This window comes from Octopus sinensis, linkage group LG18, assembly GCF_006345805.1.
Source record: "Octopus sinensis linkage group LG18, ASM634580v1, whole genome shotgun sequence".
Lineage (NCBI taxonomy): Eukaryota > Metazoa > Mollusca > Cephalopoda > Octopoda > Octopodidae > Octopus > Octopus sinensis.
The window spans coordinates 40056083-40077385 of record NC_043014.1 but is presented as its reverse complement, the minus strand read 5'-3'; the positions used below and the strand labels follow the sequence as shown (position 1 = coordinate 40077385).

The following is a 21303-nucleotide window of genomic DNA, read 5'->3' as shown; positions in this document are numbered from 1 at the left end:
GTGGACGTTAAACGATGATGATGTTGATGATGATGATGATGATATACATACATATATATAAATATATATATATATATATACATACATATATATATGTATATGTATATGTATGTATGCATATGTATAAACAACAGGCTTCATTCAGTTTCCATCTACAAATCCTCTCACAAGGGTTTGGTTGACCAGGAGCTATAGTAGAAAACACTTGTCTGAGATGCCACACAGTAGGATTGAACCCACAACCAAGCAATTGGGAAGCAAACTTCTCACTACACAGCTAGATTGTAATGCAATCTCCCAGTGGCCAACATCCAGGGTTCCCAGGAGACCACATTGTGACATCTGTGGAGGCACATGGCCTAGTTGTTAGAGCAGCGGACTCGTGGTCGAGGGATCGTGGGTTCGAATCTCAGACTGGGCAATGTGTGTGTGTTTATGAGCGAAACACCTAAGCTCCACGCATCTCCGGCAGAAGGTAACGGCGAAACTTCTGCTGACTCTTTCGCCACAACTTTCTCTCACTCTTTCCTCCTGCATCTTGCAGATCACCTGCGACGGACCGGTGTCCTGTCCTGGTGGGGAACCTATACGCCAAGGAAATCTTGTGAAAGGTAGAAGAGTCCAGTTTGCTGGACATTGTTGTAGAGCTGAAAAAGAAGTAATTTCTACTCTTCTCCTCTGGAAGCCATCTACTCGCGATTACCAGAGGGCGCACACTCTCCTACCCTGATGTAATCTCCAGGGATACAGGCATCCAGCAACAGGACCTCCATAATGCCATGATGGACCGTGAAGTCTGGCGTAACATGGTAAATTCCATTGTCTCGACCACGGTCGAACAATGATGATGATGAAGGAAACCGGGAAACCGGCCCTATGAGCCAGGCATGGCTCGAGAAGGAACAACATTATGACAACTGAGTTCTTTCAGTGAATCAGTTTCTCTGGTCAGTCTCAAACTGGTGCTCATAACACCTGAGTTTCATGTAATCAACAAGCATCACCTTTGTTCTGAAGACATCTTTTTCTTCTTCTGCATCATTCAGAAAATCAATATCCTCCGTGTCTAACGAGGAGTTGACGGATGAAGTATCTTCTGTAGTGGCACTGGGAGACATGGGATTTAAAAGAGGCGCTGTCACGTTGTCTGTAAAAGCAGAAAAATTAAAAATTTCATGTTAATTTTTGTTCCAAACATCAGCTTAATGATGACAAAGTTATTTTAGTTTAAAAAATGCGCCCTTTTTAAAGCCTAGCCAGGCTCATGGGCCCGGTTTCCCGGTTTCTATGGCGTATGTGTTCCCCAGCTGGACGGGATACCAGTCCATCGCAGCGTTACTCATTTTTGCCAGCTGAGTGGACTGGAGCAACGTGAAATGAAGTGTTTTGCTCAAGAACACAACGCATCGCCCGGTCCAGGAATCGAAACCACAATCTTACGATCATGATGCTGACACCCTAACCACTAAGCCATGTGCCTTCACCTCTTTAGTTTAACTTCATTATTTTTTAAATTAATTGAAAACACAAAGTTGTATTTCAACATAAATATGTTAACAAAGGAGTTAAAGGATAATTCTTAATAATCAAATTATTTTTTGTGATAATCCAACTAATATCTGTGTCTTTCTATCACAACATTACAACCAAATTATCTGTTACAAACAAGCTCAAAATATCAGGATCTTTTCAGTTTGAACAGCAGTTTTTAACATAATTTCTAGGTAACTAAAAAATTATAAACTTCGTATACTGGTAGAATGTGTTTATAAAACATCTTTTTCTCTTGGCTTTATTGAGAAAATTCTATAGTTTGTAAGATAGTTGTTGTTTTTTTTCTTCAATTTCTGCAATTTCAACCAATCAATGACGTCCATTGAGGCAAAAAAAACATTCTGTGCCGTATGAATATGTCCCTCGTTTAAGAAACAGATTGGGTTTATTTACATTTGTGAAGAAAAAAAGATACCCTTCCCCCCACCCCTAACCCTAACCCTAACTAACCCTAACCCTAAAACAGATTGAAATGCAATAGATCGATACTAGGGTCATAATTATGGGTGACAATTTCATTTTTCTCTTTCAGCTAAAGTTCTCAAGAACATCAGAATTTTTGTTAGCATCACTTCATTTTACAAGTCAATTACAAAGATAGATGTTTTCTAAATATCTTAGTTATTATTATTAACTTGAAACAACGCATTCTACTTACCGTTCCGTCTTTCATTGATACTGCCATATCTCTGAGTTTGATAACCTTGTGGTAATGCTGAAAAAAATATTATCAAATTTTTAAAATGTGTTTAAAATATAACAATTGCAGTGTGGAAGGTGTTTATAAGCCATTCAAGGAACACACAAAAACCGTTAGATTCACTTCAACATCTAAATTTAATTTGCCAAAATATTTTCCTCACTTTGAGACCGTGACCTGTTCATTGACAAAATTCTGTGCTGCATCTAGGAATTTTGTCAGTGAACAGGTTGTGGTCTCAAAGCGATGAAAATATTTTGGCAAATTAAATTTAAATATTGAAGTGAATCTAACAGTTTTTGTGTGTTTCTTAAATAGCTTATAAACACCTTCCACGCTGCAATTGTTTTCATTCCAACACACGATCTCAGATCAAGTCACTTGCTATGCAAGTACATATCTGTAACTTTAAAATATAATTTCACATTATGGTGGAGTAAAAAATGTATTTAATTTCTAAAATATCCAATAAATTTTATTCCAAAAATATTTCACTTTTTTACTGAACGCAGTAATATAACTTTCAATTTCAGTGAAACAAAATTTAATATTAGTTTCAAATTTTGGCACAAGGCCAGCAATTTTGGGGGTTGGGTAAGTCAATTACATTGACCCCAATGATCAACTGATACTATTTTATTGACCCCGAAAGGATGAAAGACAAAGACAGCCACGGCAGAATTTGAACTCAGACCATTTTGCTCAGTGTGCTAATGATTCTGCCAGCTCACCACCTTCTGAGCAAAATTTAATATCAATTGTATTATTAAATTGTGTCCTGAAGAAGATTAGAATTTTCTCCAAAACAAAAATGATCATCCCACAAAACCAAGACTTCAAGTATATTTTTGTTTGAATGAGCTTACAAGGAATAAATGCTAATTAAATGGGAGTCTAATTCAAATGACTTTGAAATATATAAGATCTTCAACTTGTTCATCAATGATTTTCTTCCTGTATTCTTTATCCTTTTATTTGTTTCAGACATTTGTCTGCAGCCATTCTGGAGAGCACTGCCTTAAAAGGGCTTTTTTTTTTAGTTTAAGAAACTGACCCCCAAGACTTATTTTTGGCAATCCTAGTGCTTATTCTATCAGTCTCTTTTGCCAAACTGCTAAGTTAAATGGACCAACACACCAACACTGCTTATCAAGTAATGGAGGGGGGCAAACAGACACACACACATAAATATATTTTTCTAGCAAAAACTGTCCGACAAATGGGAACGTGAAACTTAGAGTAACAGGTTTTGTTGAATTTTCTGCTGCTTTTAAATAAAGTATATATATATATATATATATATATATATATATATATATATATACACACACACACACAATATGCAATCAGCTTCCTTCAGTTTCTGTCTACCAAATCAACTCATAAGGATTTGGCTGGCCCAAGACTATAGTAGAAGATACTTGCCCAAGGTACTATGCGGTGGGACTGAACCCGGAACAATGTGGTTGGGAAGCAAGCTTCTTACCACACAGATATGCCTGGGCCTGTAAATGTTTTTTTTTTGTTTTTTTAGGAGGACAATATGAAACACAAAAAGATAATTTTTAACAATCAACAATAATTTTGTGATAAACTAACAAGTTTCAATGTACTGACAGATATTAGTATGTTTATAACCACAACATTACAAACCTCATTTGTTCAAAAAGGAAGTCCAAAGAATCACTTCCTAACTTTTGACTTACCATTTAGTCAAGGGACAAAGAGCAATGTACATAGATTTACCTTTTTCTTTTTCTTAAGGTTTCTGTGAGATGGGTTAAACTCAGCATGCAAAAGGCCAGAACAAATAATCAGAAGGCATCTTATCTAAGGATCTAACTATTTAACCAACCAACCACTCTACTTTGGTTCTTTATTTCATCAACCAGGAAGAGACGATTGGACTTGGTCGGTTGGATGTTGACGATCTGGTCCAGCTGACTGAACACTGAGCCTGTCTTGGGGACAGTACTTTTTAGCACTGGAAGCAAACACTCATACTCAGACACATGCACATTGCACAGAAATATATACATACAGCTTGAAAAAATACAAGAGTGAGAGAGAGAGAGATTACAATTTATTAACCCTTTTGTTACTGTATTTATTTTGAGATGCTCTGTGTTTCTTTCAATTACTGTAAATATGATAAAGAATTTAGTAAAACAACTTAGTTATCATTAAGCTAGTGTTAGGAACATAAAGTGTGACTAAGGTTTGGTGGAAAATTTTAATTCAAAATGTATGAAAACAAAACAATTGTCCTCAGAGCCAGAGCCGGTATCAGCCGGGTTGGTAACAAAAGGGTTAAAAAGCATCCAGTCCGCACAGTAAAGGGGTTGGCATTTGGAAGGGCTTCCAGCTGTAAAAACCTTGCCAAAACTGACCTCGCCTGTGCTGGTGGAAAAGAACAGGGTGGTTGAAGTTAGGAAGGGCATCCAGCCCTAAAAGCCATGCCAAAACATACTCAGTAGCCTGGGGTAGTCTTCTACCTGGCCAGCTCCTGTCAAACCATCCAATCCATGCCAGCATGGAAGGCCGATGTTAAATGATGATGATGATTAGCATTAAAACTTTCCCTCTCTTCATACACATAAAGAGAAATATACTCTCACACATACACAGAGAAGGAGAGCGGGACACCAGGGAATAAGAGAAACACTAAAACATCTGATGTCAAATAAGTCAGCATTGACTCAGCAACACCAAATAGATGGTGCCAAAACGGCTGTGCCATAGCCTTCACCAACTCCTAAAGGATTAAAGACACAGATGGCCTCAACAAGATTTGAACTCAGGTACAGAGAGCCTGGACAAAATACTACAAAGTATTTTGTTCTGCACTCTATGAACTCAACCAATTTGCCAGTTATTCATTCATTCCTTCCTTCTTAAACAATTTCTTCACTTTTCAAGTCAGCTGCAATAGATTTAAAGATAAACCTAATGAGATAAACGAGATGCTATAGTAAAGGCTAATGTACACTATGTACCAATTTGAAATAGATTGGTGCTTCAACTGTAAAAGGAAAAACAAAACATCAAGGTCAAGTGGTGTGTCTATATATACAAAGCAGAGAAGTGGGTGGATGTTATCTCTGGAGAAACCTCAATGAGTGATAGAATAAAGTTTAATGACAAGCAATGTGATAACCTCATGGTGTCTACATATGCACAGCAAGTGTGACTAATGGCTCTTGGGTAGATTACCTCAAGAATTAACAATATTGATATTATCATATTAACAGTTATTGCCAAGCTAATATGGCAGTTCATAAATATAGGATGAAAGCTGCCGTTGATTAGCTCCCAAGAGGCCATTGCCTCTAGCTAGCTATATGACACACGAACCTGTGTCCATTATAACCTTCGAACAGGGGTGGTCAGCCGCTTCCCCCTCGCTGGTCAGACATCTGCAGACATGTTTCAGGCTATTTGCCCTTTATCAATGCAGAGTAACCGAACCCAGCCGGTGTCGCTGCTGACCACCTGTTCGAAGGATTATTTACCTAATTTCAGTGGAATACATCCACTGGTTTTCAAAAATAGAAATATTATTATTTCTAAGTCTCTCTAAAGCTGGGGCTTTTGGTGGACATATTAGTAAACACCAGGATATATATGCTGGTGGGTATAGCTTAACTGAAAAGGGATCAAAGCTCATAGAATTTCATGATGCAAATGAACTTACTATTTCCAACACCAAATTTCAGCATGTCAGTTAACTAGCCAAGTACCACTTCAGTGGACATGTGAATAAACAGATATATATATTTCTTTACTGCCATCTTCAAAACTAGATTCCCATACAATAACAACAAGCAAGATATGCTTAAATACAGATTGAATGTTAAAATTGAACCCACTCCATTACAAATATGCACACACACACACATGTGCGCACTATAGGTTTCTTTCAATTTCCATCTACCAAATCCGCTTACAAGGAATTGGTTAGCCCATGGCTATAGTAGAAAACATTTGCACAGTGGAACTGAAACCACAAACATGTGGTTTAGAAGCAAGCTCTTCAACCACAGAGCCATGTTGCACCTATCTCCAAATGGAAATTTGGAATATGTTCTTGGTTTCAAAGATGCCCACATAAGAATCGGAATATATATTTCTTTATTGCCCACAAGGGGCTAAACACAGAGAGGACAAACAAGGACAGACAAAGGGATTAAGTCAATTACATCGACTCCAGTGCGAAACTGGTACTTAATTTATCGACCCCTAAAGGATGAAAGGCAAAGTCGACCTCGGTGGAATTTGAACTCAGAACGTAACGACAGACGAGATACCGCTAAGCATTTCGCCTGGCGTGCTATATAACATGTAAAAAGAAATTTTGACTCCTGAAATTATATAGCAAATCAGCTGACTCAGTTTACCATAAAAATCAATTAAAATGTATTGATTAGTAATCAAATACTTTCTTTCTCAACCACTAGAATCAGCATATTAATAATGTCAATACCTTTAACTCTTTCATTAGCAACCTGGCTGAAACCAGCCCTGGCTCTGAGTACAAATGCTTTGTTTTCATAAGTTTTGAATTAAAATTTTCCACCAAGCCTTAGTCGCATTTATGATCCTAACACCAGCTGAAAGATGACTAGGTTATTTTACTAAATTTTTTATTATATTTAAAGTAATTGAAAGAAACACAGAGCATCTCAAAATGAATACGGTAACGAAAGGGTTAAATATAATATAATCTCTAGAGTAAATTACCATAGCTACAGTATAAACATGCTATATATACTGAAAATAAGACGTTTAGTGGAAGGTACTGATGAAACTTAGCAAGTAATCAAATTGATGTACATACTTAGTAAATATTCGATTTTATATAACAGGAAAATAAAGTGAGTAAATTTCACGATTTCTGAATATTATGCAACAGTGAGTAGCAAACTAATAGCCTTTTAAAATCAACGATAAATAGAAGGTTACAAAGTACAAAACATTGTCCTTATTATCATGCTGTGTCAAGAGTCTGAATAGATTAAAACTGATCACCTTTACAAAGCATACACAGATCTGTAACATGACAATGACTTTCAACACAACAAACTTATTAGCATCACACAATATGAAAGAAGCATTCAATGGAAATTGCTTATATTGCACTTGAGAATGGTGTTCTGGTGCTAACTCCCAACCACTGGGCCAACAGTTTGCAGTTAGTGGGGGATGGCCTGTAGATATACAAGTTAGCTGTGTATGCTCAATAAGCAATCCTAGTCAAAAAATCACACCCTGCCGCCCCTTGGCAAGGCATAGAACCCATCAGCCACCCTGCCAAGGTCACAGTGAAATCCTAAAGCCCTGAAAAGAGCAGAAATGCTATTAACATTGAAAAGTAGGATTATTAGTAGGGAATGAAGATAAACGAAAATGATAAACGTCGCCCTTTTCAAGGCTAGCCAGGCTCATGGGCCTGGTTTCCCGGTTTCTGTGACATATGTGTTCCCCCCAGCTGGATGGGACGCCAGTCCATCGCAGCGTTACTCAAGAAACAGGAAGAGAGATTGAGAGAAAGTTGCGGTGAAAGAGTACAACAGGGGTCGCCACCATCCCCTGCCGGAGCCTCGTAGAGCTTTTAGGTGTTTTCGCTCAATAAACACACACAATGCCCGGTCTGGGAATCGAAACCGCGATCCTCCGATCGCGAGTTCGCTGCCCTAACCACTGGGCAGCGAATGAAGAGCAAGACATAAATTACATTTTTATGTATCTTGGTCTGGGAAATCCATCAGTTTGATTGGCACTGTAATTGTCTATAAGGCCTGTGACCATTGACAAGAAATTAGCAATCAAAAGATGCTCCATGAGTCGCACTTGAGAAAAATCTGCTCAATGGTATTTTCCTTTCAGTTTACATTAACAAACTGACATAAATCTACCAATGCTATTCACAAATTCTAGATTCAAGAAATTCATGTTCAAGAGATGCAAAAATCTCTAAACACACTATTTAGTCTAAACACAGCAATTTAAGATTAATAACTGTGCTGTCTTTTGGTTTTCTTTAATTTTTGTTTTTGCTTTTGCTTTTTTTGTTTTTTGTCTTGTTTTTTTTTAGGGTTTTTTTTTTAAATATTAAAAAATTTTCTACTTCTTTATTGTTGACACAGTGCATAGTTTTTAGTTAAAGAACATGCAACAAAAATACATCATGCTATTAATTTGATAAACTACTTGACATGCAAATTAGAGATTTTTTTAATAGCAATACTATGAGAAATTCCCTAATTTTAAATTAAATGCATTTTTTTCTTTTGCTTTTTTTTTCTGTGGCTTAGTCAAAAGGGTCATTCAATGAATTCAACTTTCATAGGGCTCCAAGACTGGTGAGATCAATATAGTTTATGTTCAATATGACCATCAATAATTCAATAATAACGATAGTGGGGAGGGATTCATGCTCTGAGGAGGAAGGATGGTATATATTTCTTTACAACCCACAAGAGGCTAAACATAGAGGGGACAAAGAAGGACAGACAAAGGGAGTAAGTCGATTACATCGACCCCAGTGCGAAACTGGTACTTTATTTATCGACCCCAAAAAGATGAAAGGCAAAGTCGACCTTGGCGGAATTTGAACTCAGAATGTAACGACAGGCGAAATACCGCTAAGCATTTCGCCCGGCGCGCTAACGTTTCTGCCAGCTCGCCACCTTAAGGAGGAAGGATGGTATAAAGTAACTGATTAGTGTGAAAAGGATGGATGGACAGAGAGAGGGAGGAAAGTGAGACATTGTAGGAGAGATGGGTATATTGGTGGGCTGGGTGGAGGTGGTACACAACTGGCTGCATCAAAGGAGCAACAGTCATTGTACCAGTGATATAAGTGGGCCAGAGTTTATAGTCTATTAGTGAATGCATCATCGTTAATCAGTTCGATGGCTTCTTTTGGATGAAGTTTTGGGTGTTTCAGTCTGAGTGTGTTTGAATCAGAAAAATCAGTTCACCAGCCTCCCCTGGCACCTGTGCCGGTGGCACGTAAAAAGCACCATCCATACGTGGTCGATGCCAGCGCCACCTTGACTGGCTTCTGTGCCGGTGGCATGTAAAAAGCACCAACCGATCGTGGCCGTTGCCAGCCTCCCTTGGCACCTGTGCTGGTGGCACGTAAAAAGCACCCACTACACTCTTGGAGTGGTTGACATTAGGAAGGGCATCCAGCTGTAGAAACATTGCCAGATAAGACTGGAGCCTGGTGCAGCCTCCTGGTTTCCCAGACCCCGGTCGGACCGTCCAGCCCATGCTAGCATGGAAAACGGACGTTAAACGATGATGATGATGATGATGAAAGATGTAGGAAAATTCTGATTGATATTGATAGTATTTGCAAGGAACAATGTCTCTGAGATTCAACTACTGGAGCATAAAGGTCATAAGATTTATTCTTATTACTGTAATTATTGCATTGTTACATAATTCTGTTTGCTTGTCTTCCTGACTGACAAAGAGTTTCCCCTTCCTGTGTGACAGGTAAAGTGTTGTAGCATGAAAGGTGATTCAACTACAAAAGCTAACTGACCCGTAAGTACTTAAATATAAAAATTTACAGAAAAGAAAAAAAAGAAAAAAATGATACATCCTCGTAGGCTAGCAAATGGATGTAAAGTAACTACTGGGAAGATGAAATTGAAAGGAATTGCAGCGTGGAAGGTGTTTGTAAGCCATTTAAGAAACACACAAAAGCCGTTCGATTCACTTCAACATTTAAGTTTAATTTGTCAAAATATTTTCGTCGCTTTAAGACCGCGACCTGTTCACTGACAAAAATCCATGCTGCATCTGCTTTAAGTTTATAGTGTGTGTGTGCGTGCATATACACACATACATACATACATACAGGCGTACATACATACATACATGCATGCATACATACATACACACATACATACATATATAACAAACTAACTGTTACTTTCTCAGATGCAACACGGATTTTTGTCAGTGAACAGGTCGCGGTCTTAAAGCGACGAAAATATTTTGACAAATTAAACTTAAATGTTGAAGTGAATCGAACGGCTTTTGTGTGTTTCTTAAATGGCTTACAAACACCTTCCACGCTGCAATTGTTTTCGTTCCAGCACACGATCTCAGATCAAGTCACTTGCTATGCGAGTACATCTCCGAAATTGAAAGAGTAATAAATAAAAAAAAATTACTAAATTCGAGTGAGAAATATTTAAGAACAAATTAAGCAATATGCCAAACTATAACTATTGCACAATATATCTGTGATTTACAGAGCAAATACTGAACGTTTTTTTTTTTAGTAAAAGCATACAAACACATACAACTATAAAGTACTAATGCTACAATTAAATCCAATATAGTTACCACTTTTCTCATCAGAATCGGAATCTGATGGAATCAATCCAGCAGCGCCCCACAAAAATCTCTCTGGGAGAGGAAAGACATTTATAGTAAACACGATGAAAAGTAGGTAATAAAAAAAATTAAAAGGCACGACAATACATTTTGCTGCATAAATTTCTATATAATAATTAAAGGTTTCAAATTTTGATACAAGGCCAGCAATGTTTTAAAGGAAAAGGGGGAGTTGATTATATCAACCCAGTGCTCAACTGGTACTGATTTTATTGACCCCTACAAAAGGATGAAAGGCAAGGTCGACCTGTACAGAACTCAACTGAAAATGTAATGCCATTAAGGATTTTGCCCTGACACAAAGAATTCTGCTAATAATAATACTCTTTTACTCTTTTACTTGTTTCAGTCATTTGACTGCGGCCATGCTGGAGCACCACCTTTTAGTCAAGCAAATCGACCCCGGGACTTATTCTTTGTAAGCCCAGTACTTATTCTATTGGACTCTTTTTGCCGAACCGCTAAGTAACGGGGACGTAAACACACCAGCATCGGTTGTCAAGCGATGTTGGGGGGGACAAAGACAGAGAGACAGACACACAGACACACACACATACATATATATATATATATTATATATATATATATATATATAATATATATATATATATACATACATATATACGACAGGCTTCTTTCAGTTTCCGTCTACCAAATCCACTCACAAGGCTTTGGTTGGCCCGAGGCTATAGCAGAAGACACTTGCCCAAGATGCCACGCAGTGGGACTGAACCTGGAACCATGTGGTTGGTTAGCAAGCTACTTACCACACACCCACTCCTAATAGTTTCAAATTTTGACACAAAGACAGAAATTATTTTTAGAGGGAAGGGGTAAGTTGATTATATCAACCCAGTGCTCAACTGATTATTATTTTAAGAACCCCCAAAAGGATGGAAGGCAAAGCTGACCTGATCAGAATTTGAACCGAGAACATATAGAGCTGGAAGATATGATGCCAAAAAGCCTTTTGTCTGACATAATCAATTCTGCCAGCTCGCAAGACGAATAAAATACATACAACATTGTAATATATAAAAATATAAATGAATACATTGTAATTTATCAGGGTTTGTTAATATTATTATTCTATAAATAAATATAACAGTTTTGAAAATTTCTACAAAACGATTGCCTTGTAGCAAAACTTTTTGCTCAGTTAACAAGATAATTCATTACATTACAAGAGAACTTTCCAAAATACTTTTATAAAGTTATAAATGGTTATCAAAATGGATAAATACCTCGTTCTAATTCACTTATTTCTGGGAATTCAGGTTTTTTATCACTGCAAAAAAAAAAGAAAAAAAGAAAATCAGAAACATTCAGAATTGAAGATCAAGATTTTAAGTATTTCAAGTTTTGAAAATGATGGAGTGGTTATATATGAAGACTGATAACGAATCAGCTGAGAGTATCTCTCCTATAAATATTTCATATTATTAAAAGTAGTTTGAAAAATTGAATGTAAATGAGCTGCATAATACCTAATTGGCATTTTGTCGATTATGACAATGAGGGTTCCAGTTGATCCAATCAATGGAACAGACTCTTTTACTTGTTTCAGTCATTTGACTGTGGCCATGCTGGAGCACCACCTTTAGTCGAGCAAATCAACCCCAGGAATTATTCTTTGTAAGCCTAGTACTTATTCTATCGGTCTCTTTTGCAGAACCGCTAAGATACAGGGACGTAAATACACCAGCATCGGTTGTCAAGCGATGTTGGGGGGGACAAAGACAGAGAGACAGACACACAGACACACACACATACATATATACAACAGTCTTCTTTCAGTTTCCGCTTACCAAATCCACTCACAAGGCTTTGGTTGGCCCGAGGCTATAGTAGAAGACACTTGCCCAAGGTGCCACGCAGTGGACTGAACCCAGAACCATGTGGCTCGTAAGCAAGCTACTTACCACACAGCCACTCCTATGCCTACAACTGCTCATGAAATTAACATGCATATGGCTGGGCACTACACAAACACATGTACCCTTAAAGTAGTTATCAGGGAGATTCAGCATGACACAAAATGTAACAAGACTGGCCCTTTGAAATACAGGTACTACTCTTTTTTGCCAGCTGAGTGGACTGGAGCAACATGGAATAAAGTGTCTTGCTCAAGGACACAATGCATCACTGGGAATTGAACTCACGACCTTATAATTGTAAGCTGAATATCCTAAGCACTAAGCCATGTGCCTTCACAACAGCTGCATAATATATTTTAAAGTAATGCTATAGAGAATTCAAATATATTTACAATGTATAATAATCAATTCACAGCCTTTCAAATACAAAAATTTACACCATTTGTTGCATATGAGATCAGGTGGTGCACCATGCACCATTGCAATGCGGAGTTCTGTTCTTGATTCGACAGTCATTCGAAATGCTCACAGCAGCCATATTCCTACCACTCTATGTCATGCTGGTGAGACCCATATTGGAGTACGGGATTCAAGCCTCTTCTCCTTATCTCCTCAAAGACATACATCATCTCGAAAGAGTCCAGAAACTGGCTACCCGCATGGTTCTTGGTCTCAAGCATTTGTCTTATGAAGAAAGGCTGAAAACGCTCGACCTTTATTCTCTAGAAAAACGCCGCCGTCGTGCTGATCTCATTCTCACTCACAACATCATAAGCGGAAAGTACAACCTCTCGAAAGAGCTGTTGTTCACTCCTGCTCCAGAGCGTCAGCTGCAGGGTCACTCCAAAAAGCTCTATCTGCAACGATTTCATCTCAATCGAAGGAGAGGGGCTTTCTCTGTCCAGGTTGCGGATCCATGGAATAAACTGCCGGACAAGATAGTGAAAATGTCAATGACCGCTCAGGTCAAAGACTCTCTAGACCAGAAATGGCCTGAACTCTTTGCATGAACACCCTCCCTGTACATAACTCCATGTCTCCCTACATGGCCTTGCTTTTGCTTTTTGAGCCCAAAAATTAACTTAACTTAACAATGCATTGTTGCATCCACCATTTGTCAGTACCTTCTCAGGTTGTGCTGGGCAACCCCTTCAAGATATGCACCAGTCAGTTCCCATCTTTGTAAATACTTTCTCATTGGCTACATGCCACATGGTTGAGGTGTGTGGCTTAGTGGTTAGGGTGTTGAACTCATGATCGTAAGATTGTGGTTTCAATTCTTGGACTGGGCAATGCATTGTGTTCTTGAGCAAAACACTTCATTTCATGTCTCTCCAGTTCACTCAGCTGGTAAAACTGAGTAAACCTACAACAGACCAGCGCCCCATCCAAGTAGGGAATTTATACACCACGAAACCAGGAAAACAGCCCTTGTGAGTCAGCATGACTTGAGAAGGTAACCTTACCTTTACTAACTTTTGCATGCCTCATGGTCATGTGGCCGACTAACACAAGCCACCACCCCAGATAGATCCTCAAAGAAGAGAACATGGTACACAGGATCCAACTCAGAAAAGCAAGCAACATGGGCTAGTAGTTTAATTTATCAACTTTAAAAGGACAACTTTAATATTTAGTACAATTTAAAAAAGAGAAAAAAATATTTATTCTTACCATTTGTTATATATTAACAATGCAAGACCAGCAACAATGTAAAAACTAAGGAAAAGTCCAACAGATGCTATAATAGCCGTGGAGTAGTGTGCAACTAAAAAAAACAAATCATAAAAAACCAGTAAACAATGATGTAAACTAAGAATTAATTGATAAAAATTACATTACAAGTCAAAGAGTTTAAACAAAATATTCTAAGATAATTATTCTGAGTACTTAATGATTTCCAATTTTGGCATAAGGTCAACAATTCTAGTGGGGGGGGGGTTAGTCAATTATTGGGTTGTCCTGAAAGTTTGTGCCGATTTATAGTAGCTTACCTTTCGACTTATTTTAGAACATGGTTGAGTCCATAAAATAGGATATTGACTACACCTCCATTTAGAGCGCAGTTTAAGCTATCTTTTCATGGAAGAAGGTTTATGTTCCTATAATCTGTGTTAATTCTGTAACCCTTTAAAATGGAAGATAAGAAAGTTCATTTTTGGCACTTGATGCTTTGGGAACCAGACAAAAATTGCTCCTTTAACTTGAAAATACCCTCTTCCCAGAATTGATGTGGTTTCATGGCAAAGAATTCATCAAAGTATCTTTTTACGTCATCCAAGGAATTGAAATTTTTACCATTAAGACTATTCTGCAGAGACCTGAATAAGTGGAAATCTGAAGGAGCAATATCTGGTGAATATGGAGGGTGGGGTAACACATCCCAGCTGAGCTGCAGCAATTTTTGTCTGGTTCCCAAAGCATCAAGTGCCGAAAAGGAACTTTCTTATCTTCCATTTTAAAGGGTTACAAAATTAACACAGGTTATAGGTACATAAACCTTCTTCCATGAAAAGATAGCTTAAACTGTGCTCTAAATGGAGGTGTAGTCAAATCCTATTTTATGGACTCAACCATGTTCTAAAATAAATAAGTCGAAAGGTAAGCTACTATAAATCGGCATGAACTTTCCGGACAACCCACTAGCTTAATTTTTATTTGCCTAGGCAAAAGAAAATGTCATAAAGGGCCACAAAGCAACAGCTCTTAAGGTATCATATTAACTCTATTTTAGTCATTTACAATTCAAAGTGTCCAGATTGACTAAGTAAGTTGTCTTTACTGCATCTACAGAAGCCATGCCATACAGAAGTGGATTCAAGGAGGGGGTGTCGCAAATTACATAAAGAGGAAGAAAGAATAAAGTAAAAAAGAAAGGAAGAAAAAAATAGAAAGAAAGAAGAAAGCAAAGAGAAAGTATGAACAGAGATATTGTAAAGATATACCATAAATACATTTTAACCATTCATTTAGAATTAATTTTAGATATTCTGTTGTGTCTCGGGAGAGTCATTTTCTTTTTGTGCCTTATAATTTAACACTCTCACCGGTAAAATTTCCACTTATTTCTTATTTTTATTTTCCTAAAATTTTCGTTGCGTCTCGCAACCTTTCCAAAGTGTGTTACATTATAAGGCACAAAAAGAAAATGACTCTCCCCAGACACAACAGAATATGCTTCAACACACGAACTCATATAAAGAATCTTGCAAACCAAATCCAAAAACGAAATAATTTTAGATAATATTAGAGATGATTTTTTTTTAAGGTTTTTAATTTTTGACCAATCCAGTTTATTAAAAATGCTAATGTATGTTATACAATTTACCTGATATTATGAAATGTAACGTGTCTGGAATGGCACAACAGTGCAGAGTTGACTATAATAACTGTTATAAATAGTATAATTATCCATAGACTAATATACTCTTTCACTCTTTTACTTGTTTCAGTCATTTGACTGCGGCCATGCTGGAGCACCACCTTTAGTTGAGCAAATCGACCCCAGGACTTATTCTTTGTAAGCCTAGTACTTATTCTATCGGTCTCTTTTGCTGAACCACTAAGTGACGGGGACGTAAACACACCAGCATCGGTTATCAAGTAATGCTAGACGGACAAACAGACACACAAACATATACACACACATACATATATATATACATATACATATATACGACAGGCTTCTTTCAGTTTCCGTCTACCAAATCCACTCACAAGGCATTGGTCGGCTCAAGGCTATAGCAGAAGACACTTGCCCAAGATGCCACACAGTGGGACTGAACCCGGAACCATGTGGTTGGTTAGCAAGCTACTTACCACACAGCCACTCCTGCGCCTATTTCAGAATATAAAAATACCTTCTTCAGATATTGCTAGGAATTAAAGGAGTCGTTTTCCAACGGTTACTGAAATTTGTCGGAAGTGTCCCTGCAGTGGTCTCGCAAAGCTCCTTCCAGAATTCCTCATGAGAAGTGTGTGAGGGTGGTCATGTCTCGAGCTCCTGTGTGTTGGCATACCAGCAGCACTGCTTCCAAGTTATGTATTATACGTGCATACGGAAAGAGCTTCATGAGACCACTATAGGGATGCTTCCAACAAATTTCAGTAACCATTGGAAAACCGACTATAACAGAAACTCCATTAATTTCTAGCAATATCTGAAAAAGGAATTTTTATATTACTCTTTTCTTTTTCTTTTTATTCTTTTACTTGTTTCAGTCATTTGACTGCGGCCATGCTGGAGCACTGCCTTTAATCGAGCAACTTGACCCCGGGACTTATTCTTTGTAAGCCCAGTACTTATTCTATCGGTCTCTTTTGCCGAACTGCTAGGTGACGGGAACATAAACACACCAGCATCGGTTGTCAAGCAATGCTAGGGGGACAAACACAGACACACAACATATACACACACATACATATATATATACATATACATATATACGAAGGCTTCTTTCAGTTTCCGTCTACCAAATCCACTCACAAGGCATTGGTCGGCTCAAGGCTATAGCAGAAGACACTTGCCCAAGATGCCACACAGTGGGACTGAACCCGGAACCATGTGGTTGGTTAGCAAGCTACTTACCACACAGCCACTCCTGCGCCTATTTCAGAATATAAAAATACCTTCTTCAGATATTGCTAGGAATTAAAGGAGTCGTTTTCCAACGGTTACTGAAATTTGTCGGAAGTGTCCCTGCAGTGGTCTCGCAAAGCTCCTTCCAGAATTCCTCATGAGAAGTGTGTGAGGTGGTCATGTCTCGAGCTCCTGTGTGTTGGCATACCAGCAGCACTGCTTCCAAGTTATGTATTATACGTGCATACGGAAAGAGCTTCATGAGACCACTATAGGGATGCTTCCAACAAATTTCAGTAACCATTGGAAAACCGACTATAACAGAAACTCCATTAATTTCTAGCAATATCTGAAAAAGGAATTTTTATATTACTCTTTTCTTTTTCTTTTTATTCTTTTACTTGTTTCAGTCATTTGACTGCGGCCATGCTGGAGCACTGCCTTTAATCGAGCAACTTGACCCCGGGACTTATTCTTTGTAAGCCCAGTACTTATTCTATCGGTCTCTTTTGCCGAACTGCTAGGTGACGGGAACATAAACACACCAGCATCGGTTGTCAAGCAATGCTAGGGGGACAAACACAGACACACAAACATACACACACACACACACACACACACACACACACACACACACACACATATATATATATATATATATATATACGACGGGCTTCTTTCAGTTTCTGTCTACCAAATCCACTCATAAGGCTTTGGTCGGCCCGAGGCTATAATAGAAGACATTTGCCCAAGGTGCCACGCAGTGGGACTGAACCCGGAACCACATGGTTCGTAAGCAAGCTACTTACCACACAGCCACTCCTGCGCCTATTCAAAAATATTATATTAGATTATGAATAACTAAATTATTTATAACAGTTATCATAGTCTACTCTGCATTGTCGTACCATTCCAGATATGTTACATTTCACAAACAATGCACAATGCTTCCAGCAAACTACAATACCCTCTTACCTGATATTGTTTCCTCGACAAGTATTGTCACATCTTTTGTCCGAACCGATCCCATCGGGAACACTTTCTCAGAATCAGAAGCAGAACATTTTAAGTTATTCAGCATTAAAACCAACACAACATAGAATGCATTCTGACTGTAAAGATTTTTCTGCAATAAATAAAATTTTGAAGATCAGTTCTTTAATATTTTAGTAATCAAATTCATTTGAAAAACAGTGCTTTTGTTTCAATAATTTTGAAAATAATGAAGAATATCCTTAATTAAGCTAGTGTTTGGAACATAAATTAACATGAAATTTTGATGAAGGTTTTAATTTGGATTACTTTAACCCACTAGCATTCAGAATATTCTGTCACATGTGACAGGCACTCCATTGGTTATGATGAGGGTTCCAGTTGATCCGATCAACGGAACAGCCTGCTCGTTAAATTAACGTAGAAATGGCTGAGCACTCCCAATTTAAAGGTCAAAATCCCTAGTGCGTACTATATACGGGGTTAAAAATGAAAAATATTTTCTAAGCAATGTCCGTGTCTCTATTTGCTGTCTGGCAATGTTTATTCAGGCGCATTTTGTGATGTCGGGCGTGAAAATACCTTAAACTAAGCCTGAAAGTAATGAAGTCATAAATGGATCATCCATAACTTGCAGTAAGCAACACACTATAATAAAAGTATTCAGAACACAGAATAACATGTAACAAAAACAATTTGCAAACATATTTACATTCCCATATAACAGTTAAGAACATCACCATTATTGTATTACGCGTGCACGGAAGTGTTTGTTCGACTAGGTGCTGCTAGCTTAATAACGCATGACTCAAGTTAGAGAAGGGGTGCGTATTATACACAAGGTTTAGGTTTTCCAGTGGTACAGCCCCCTAAAAATCCCCTGCGTATTATACTCAAGGGTGGACTATACTCGAGGATTTATGGTATCCTTAACATAGTTCTCAGGAAAATTCAGTGTAACAAAGAATGCAACAAGACTGGCCCTTTGAAATACAGGTCCTATTCATTTTTGCCAGCTGAGTGGACTAGAGCAACATGAAATAAATATATCTTACCTGGACTACAATAGCAGAATTTTTACTCATTGTTTGAAATTTACCATGGAAACGGATGTTCCTGTCCAGATCATAAATTGGACACTACAAAAAGAAAACAAAGAAAATTAATAATCCTTTCTACTATGGGCACAAGGTCTAAAATTTTGGTACTTAATTTACCAACCCCAAAAGGATGAAAGGCAAAGTCGACCTCAGCAGAATTTGAACTCAGAACGTAAAGACAGACAAAATTCCACTAAGCATTTTGCCTGGCGTGCTAACGATTCTACCAGTTCACCACCTTAAAGAAAATTAATAATGACAACAATGTGTTTCAAAATAAAATTTAATTAAGTAAGTTAATTAAATTAATAAAATTTAATTAAGTTAATTAAGTCAATAAAATTTAATTAAGTAAGTTATACAAAGATTGTAGTTTACTTCTCAATAATGTTAAGTGTATAATGAATAGTATGTTATGTAATGATTTCAGGGCTTTGTGGTTAAGAAGTTTATGTCTCAACCATATGGTTTCAGGTTCAATCCCACATTAGCATCTTAAGTAAGTAGAAGACCAATTTTTCTTTTTTTCTTTTCTTTTTTTCTTTTTCAGTTAGGAAGGCAATGCTCATTACACTTTACTGACCCTCCAAGACTTTTTGAAAGGAGGGAAGAAGATATCCTCAAACCAAAGAGCTGCCCTAAATGCTTATAACAAAGTGATCTCTGCCAATGATACTCTACACACTAAGTGGTGTTTTCAAACAAGAAACAGCCCAGACATGTTCACAAAGAGAAGTTGAAACAAACGACCATATGAATGAGCCTTTTGTTTACACAGATTGTGTAACATATAAGGACAAGCTTTTGCAGTGGACTACAAGAAAAACAATACCATCAGCAAGGCTTGTATTACAACCATTGAAGACATGTGAAACCAACGGAAAAACCCTTTCTGCTATAGGCACAAGGCCTGGAATTTTTGGAGGAAGGAGTTAGTCAATTACATCTTCCACAGGATAAATGGCAAAGTTGACCTTGGAGGAATTTGAACTCAGAACGTAAAGATTGACAAAATAATGCAAAGCATATTACCCGGCATACTCTTTCACTCTTTTACTTGTTTCAGTCATTTGACTGTGGCCATGCTGGAGCACTGCCTTTAGTCAACCAGATCGACCCCAGGACTCATTCTTTGTAAGCCTAGTACTTATTCTATCGGTCTCTTTTGCCAAACCGCTAAGTTACGGGGACATAAACACACCAGCATCGGTTGTCAAGTGATGTTGGGGGGACAAACACAGACACACAAACATATACACACACATAAATATATATATATATATATATATATACATATATACAACAGGCTTCTTTCAGTTTCCATCAACCAAATCCACTCGCAAGGTTTTGGTCGGCCCAAGGCTAGAGTAGAAACACTTGCCCAAGATGCCACGCAGTGGGACTGAACCCGGAACCATGTGGTTCATCAGCAAGCTACTTACCACACAGCCACTCCTTGCCAGCTTGCCACATTAAAGACAAGAGAAATATGAACTCACGCAAACACACATACATACAAGTATCATCATCACCACTATCATTCTCATTTAACATCCACTTTTTCCATGCTTACATGAGTCAAAGGAATTTATTGAGGCAGAATTCCTACAGCCAGATGCTGTTCCTGTCACCAATCCTCACCTGTTTCCAAATAAGGCAATATTTCCCCTTAGTTAGACATATTTTTCATGAAAGACTAGAAACAAGCGATATTGCTTATATGATGGTGAATCTCCTTTGCAATTATCACATGGCATCAAGACAGGGTTACACACAACACCCACCCACACACACACATACCTACACACACCCACACATACACACACACAAGAGGCTTCTTTCAGTTTCCATCTGCAAATCTACTCACAAAGCTTTGATTCACCCAGGGCTATAATAGAAAACACTTTCCACACTTTGGAACTGAACCTAAAGTCACATGGTTGGAAAGCAAACCTCTGAAGCATATAGCTTGCCTATACTGATATGTGTGCGTGTGTGTGAGTGCATGCGTGTAAGTATGTTTACATACATATGTACATATATATGTATGTATGTACGTATGTATGTGTGTTTGCTGCTGCT

At 37.9% G+C, this 21303-nt stretch overlaps 1 protein-coding gene across 3 annotated transcripts in view; it reads right to left on the bottom strand.

Moving 5' to 3' along the window:
* The window catches only part of LOC115221411 (SID1 transmembrane family member 1-like), a 74391-nt gene that overhangs the window by 25686 nt on the left and 27402 nt on the right, over positions 1-21303 (bottom strand). For 2 of the 3 annotated variants that reach the window (XM_029791592.2, XM_036510902.1), the window contains exons 5-11: positions 19177-19260; positions 18104-18254; positions 14224-14317; positions 11917-11960; positions 10622-10684; positions 2213-2269; positions 1005-1147 (exon numbers count right to left, since the gene is read on the bottom strand). In XM_029791592.2, the coding sequence (XP_029647452.1) occupies positions 1005-1147; positions 2213-2269; positions 10622-10684; positions 11917-11960; positions 14224-14317; positions 18104-18254; positions 19177-19260 (636 nt within the window). The remainder of the gene's footprint in view (positions 1-1004; positions 1148-2212; positions 2270-10621; positions 10685-11916; positions 11961-14223; positions 14318-18103; positions 18255-19176; positions 19261-21303) is intronic. The other variant, XM_029791593.2, reaches the window with a different exon arrangement.